The sequence below is a fragment of the Arachis ipaensis genome, chromosome B07 (genome assembly GCF_000816755.2).
Source record: "Arachis ipaensis cultivar K30076 chromosome B07, Araip1.1, whole genome shotgun sequence".
Lineage (NCBI taxonomy): Eukaryota > Viridiplantae > Streptophyta > Magnoliopsida > Fabales > Fabaceae > Arachis > Arachis ipaensis.
This window is the reverse complement of record NC_029791.2, coordinates 5,659,074-5,663,245: the sequence shown is the minus strand read 5'-3', so window position 1 is coordinate 5,663,245 and position 4,172 is coordinate 5,659,074. Positions and strand designations below refer to the sequence as shown.

Genomic DNA, 4,172 nt, shown 5'->3' with positions numbered 1-4,172 from the left:
ACTAACTAAAAACAATAAATTAGAGATAATCACTAGGAATTAATTCACATAAACCATGATTTTTTTCCAATTGCGGGGATTTCAAAGTTGTGTGCAATTGATAACTAGCTTTTCATGAATTCAGAGAGGCCCAACAATTTGGCTTATTCCCTGGCAAGTCATGCTGTCAGTGCCCTATGTTTTGTTGTATTTTTTGGATCATTCCTTAAAGTTTTGTGTTAGGATAATAAAGAAAAAAAAAAAGCAATTGGTTTTAGGGTTTTATTATGGTGGAAAGGTACAATGCAAATGCAAAAAGACATGAATGCATATATGGAGAGATCCCATTTAGATTGATTGAACTTGCATAGTTGTCATTTGTAGTAATTGATGGAATTATGAGAACGTGTTAATGAATTTAAAGTTATTCTATTTTGTTTCTATGTGGAAAGCCATTTACTCTTTTAATAAAGAAGAACCATACAAAATGTTGTACCAATGAAACTGAATTCTTAAATTGCATATGAATTGGCCAAACTATTTTAAGGATCAAATCTATTATTTTAATGAAAAAAAAAATGAATAACATATAATAATTGGTCATATTATTGTTGGCATACTATTTTTTCTATTAAGTGTAAAACACATCAAATGATTTTCTGTATCTAAATGTAATGTGTTTCATTTTAAATTTTTTGAAACTTCAAAATTTTAATTCTTCATCATTAATCAACTGATATTAGTTTGCTTATGTGTTAAGTTTTTTCAACGAGTGCTAATGTTTAAGTCTCAATGTTATATTTTTAGGTTCTTATAAATATTCAAATATTATGGTTTTAATATAGAACTTTGTTTAATTGCTTTAGATCATGGTAAATATTCCTAATTTTTCTTTTGGTCATTATAAACCTCAATAATTAACACTAAGCCTAAAGGGGAAAAAAAGAACCCTTAAAAGATAACTAATGCTTATACTAAAATAATATTAAAGCGATCCCTTTATCTATTCTATACCTTTTCAATAATTGTAAAAACACCAAATATTATTTGACTCCCATTTGGAAAGGTATAATTAAAATGCAAAGTAAGTTCGAAATTGGAAACTTCTGGCACATGCCTTGTTGGGTATGTTTTTCACTTTTTTGTGACGATGACTTTTTTTATTGATTAAGCAAAATCAAAATCGTATTGGAACTTGGAAGAATAACAAAGCAAACTCATAAGGACATTTTAAACATAGTAGAAGTCTCTTTAAAACTACTCTCACTATTTTCTAAAATGCTTTTTTTCAATAAGATTTTTAAAAAATTACAGGAATGATATTCATACAACTATTAACTTTTACCTATATTCTGTTGTCAAAAAGGAAAAAGATTTTACTTATATTAAACAATTCTTAATTTGCAATTGATATAAATAAATAATTTACAGACTAAAATTCTAAAATAGTCTTCGAAATTCACATTATACATTGATTTAATTTACAAATTTTTAATTATATTATTATTTTTTAAAAAATTGATCTCTAAACAGTAAACACTATAATGATCTCTGGATTTAAATAAATTAAGGGTTGATACTTTTTTCTTCTTATGACTTATAAGCAGAAAATATACTCAAAGGAAAGAAGGGAATAGACATGTCACATGTCCAATGGCCCTCAACATTTCATCTATAACACAAATAAATAGATAAAATAAAAGAACAAAATTTTTTCGAAGAAAAAAAATTATTTACAATTTTTTAACTAATATATAAGTATATAACCAATAGTTTCCCATTCCTTTGACCCTTTGGGGAGCAAAAAATTACACAATTCAGCCAAATCAAAAACTGGTTCACGAATCAACTAATGCACATTTATATATAGTTCGAATTAGCATGTTTCGAACTTGATTTACATGTCACATTGATTCGAACTACACACACGCACACACCCACTAATTCGAATTAGCCTGATTCGAATTACACATAGAGTAATTTGAATCAGGGTGATTCGAACTACACCCAAGCACGAAACGCCAAGTAATTCGAAACTGGCTGATTCGAATTACACAAAGTTTAATTCGAATTACATTGATTCGAATTATACAGGACCAAACGTGTATAAATATGGTGTGAACGTGAGTTGATCTCATTAGAGTGTAAAAATGGTTAGTAAGAAGAGTTTTGTTGTGTTGGTTCATCACAGAGGGTCGATTAAGAGAAAAACACGATCTGGTGTGAAGTTCACCGATAAGGATCCTCTCAGCATTTTTATGAGGCCTACGACGAGCTATGATGACCTTGTTAATTCTGTACTACAGAAACTTGGTCTGCAAGGCGTGAAACGGGTTAATAAGTTTTTATATCGCATTCCAATCTCAGTGTTGCAAGAACTGCAACTGGACTCGTCCTAAGAACTGCAGCAGTACCAGGCATCGTTAACTGAACTCCTAACACCCACCGCGGTAGCTCATTGTACGACTCATCCCAATCACCATAGATGTGGGCAACGACCTTCTGTTTTGCCAACCAAACCCTCCTATAGGTTGGCCTGGATCCAAAGTGTGCCGCCGTTGCATTCAGGAGAGCCTTGATGCTGACGGATGCATCGGCTCTAACCATTGGCATGATGAATGCCGATATCACATGATAGTCCAGACTCCTGTGGTCACTAGAGATGGACGTCGCGAGACACGTATGTGGTCCGTTGTACCTTTTTACCACCCAAATACCCTTGCGCTACCGGAGACTTAGCCTAATCAACCATGTGCACCCATTCCTAAACTTAGAATACTTCCCAACATACCGGCGATAGTTAGACTCCACCACCTTGTATTGTACCCCACGTCGGATGCTATACGTCTTCACACTTAACACAGCCTCATCTTTATCTTGAAACCGCTGACCAACCTGAAACTCTGTCAGACCTGCAGACCCCTCGGCATCTCTAGCACCAAATCCAGCAGGCTCCCCAAGAGCCCCCTCCTGTCTCATGGCATCCAGGTCCAAAGATGAGAAGTGCGGAGGGTATTGCTGTGTGCCAAAACTAGAACCACCTCCTGCCCCAGCTGGCTCACTCCCTCGAATATCATCGCCACTGTCATCAGCAATGATATCCGGCTCCACATCATCATCGTTTGCATCATCCAGCAATGCATCGCCTAGACCAGCCGGTGCAGCACACTGTAAAGAGTTCGGCACAGTCTCCCCTATTCCAACCTCACCGCCTCCACTACAGTTGAGATAAACAGCAAATGAAGGGGAGGCGACAGGCTCGACCGGAGGTTCATTCACAGGGACGGACGAAGATGCACCAACAGGTCTGGAGTTAGAACCGGCTACCGTGCCTACAGTGTGGGTATTCCGGTTCGAACCCCCCGGGCTAGAAACCACATCAACCAACTTCGCCAACAGTTTAGGTGTCCTAACTTCGGAAAACTGCCGACGACAATGAAACATGACCTACAAGTCCTCATTACTCCCGATCGTGAAACAATCATACTTAACGATTTCTTGCAGCATTGAGATTGAAATGCGATAGAAAAAATTCTTAACCCGTTTCACGCCTTGCAGACCAAGTTTCTGTAGTACAGAATTAACAAGGTCATCATAACTCGTCGTAGGCCTCATAAAAATGCTGAGAGGATCCTTATCGGTGAACTTCACACTAGATCGTGTTTTCCTCTTAATCGACCCTCTGTGATGAACCAACACAACAAAACTTTCCTCACTAGCCATTTTTACACTCTAATGAGATCAACTCAACGTTCACACCATATTTATACACGTTTGGTCTTGTATAATTCGAATAAGTGTAATTCGAATTAAACTTTGTGTAATTCGAATCAGCCAGTTTCGAATTACTTGGCGTTTCGTGCTTGGGTGTAGTTCGAATCACCCTACTCTATGTGTAATTCGAATCAGATTGATTCGAATTAGTGGGTGTGTGTAGTTCGAATAAATGTGATTCGAATTACATGTAAATCAAGTTCGAAACATGCTAATTCGAACTATATATAAATGTGCATTGGTTGATTCGTGAACCAGTTTCTAGTTTGATTGAATTGTGTAATTTTTTGCTCCCCTTAGCTTAATTAAGTGATTTACCCATTTTTATATTATTTGTTTAATAAAATATGTAAAAAAAATATATTAAAAGTTATCAGAATTTATTATTTTTAGTCATTACTTAATTATTAATTTAATTT

The 4,172-nt window shown here is 35.4% G+C and overlaps 1 protein-coding gene across 1 annotated transcript; it reads right to left on the bottom strand.

Annotated features, from left to right (window-relative positions):
* LOC107606577 lies at positions 2,314 to 3,423 on the bottom strand. The gene is made up of 2 exons (XM_016308623.1): positions 2,771 to 3,423; positions 2,314 to 2,677 (listed from the first exon to the last, which is right to left on the bottom strand). The coding sequence occupies exons 1-2, from the start codon at positions 3,421 to 3,423 to the stop codon at positions 2,314 to 2,316; spliced, it is 1,017 nt and encodes a 338-aa protein (XP_016164109.1).

Excerpts from the sequence above, each read along its gene's own strand:
- LOC107606577 (XM_016308623.1), bottom strand. The coding sequence starts at position 3,423 with ATGTTTCATTGTCGTCGGCAGTTTTCCGAAGTTAGGACACCTAAACTG. Across the intron at positions 2,678-2,770 it reads GTGGAGTCTAACTATCGCCG|GTACAACGGACCACATACGT; the intron begins GTATGTTGGGAA and ends GGTGGTAAAAAG.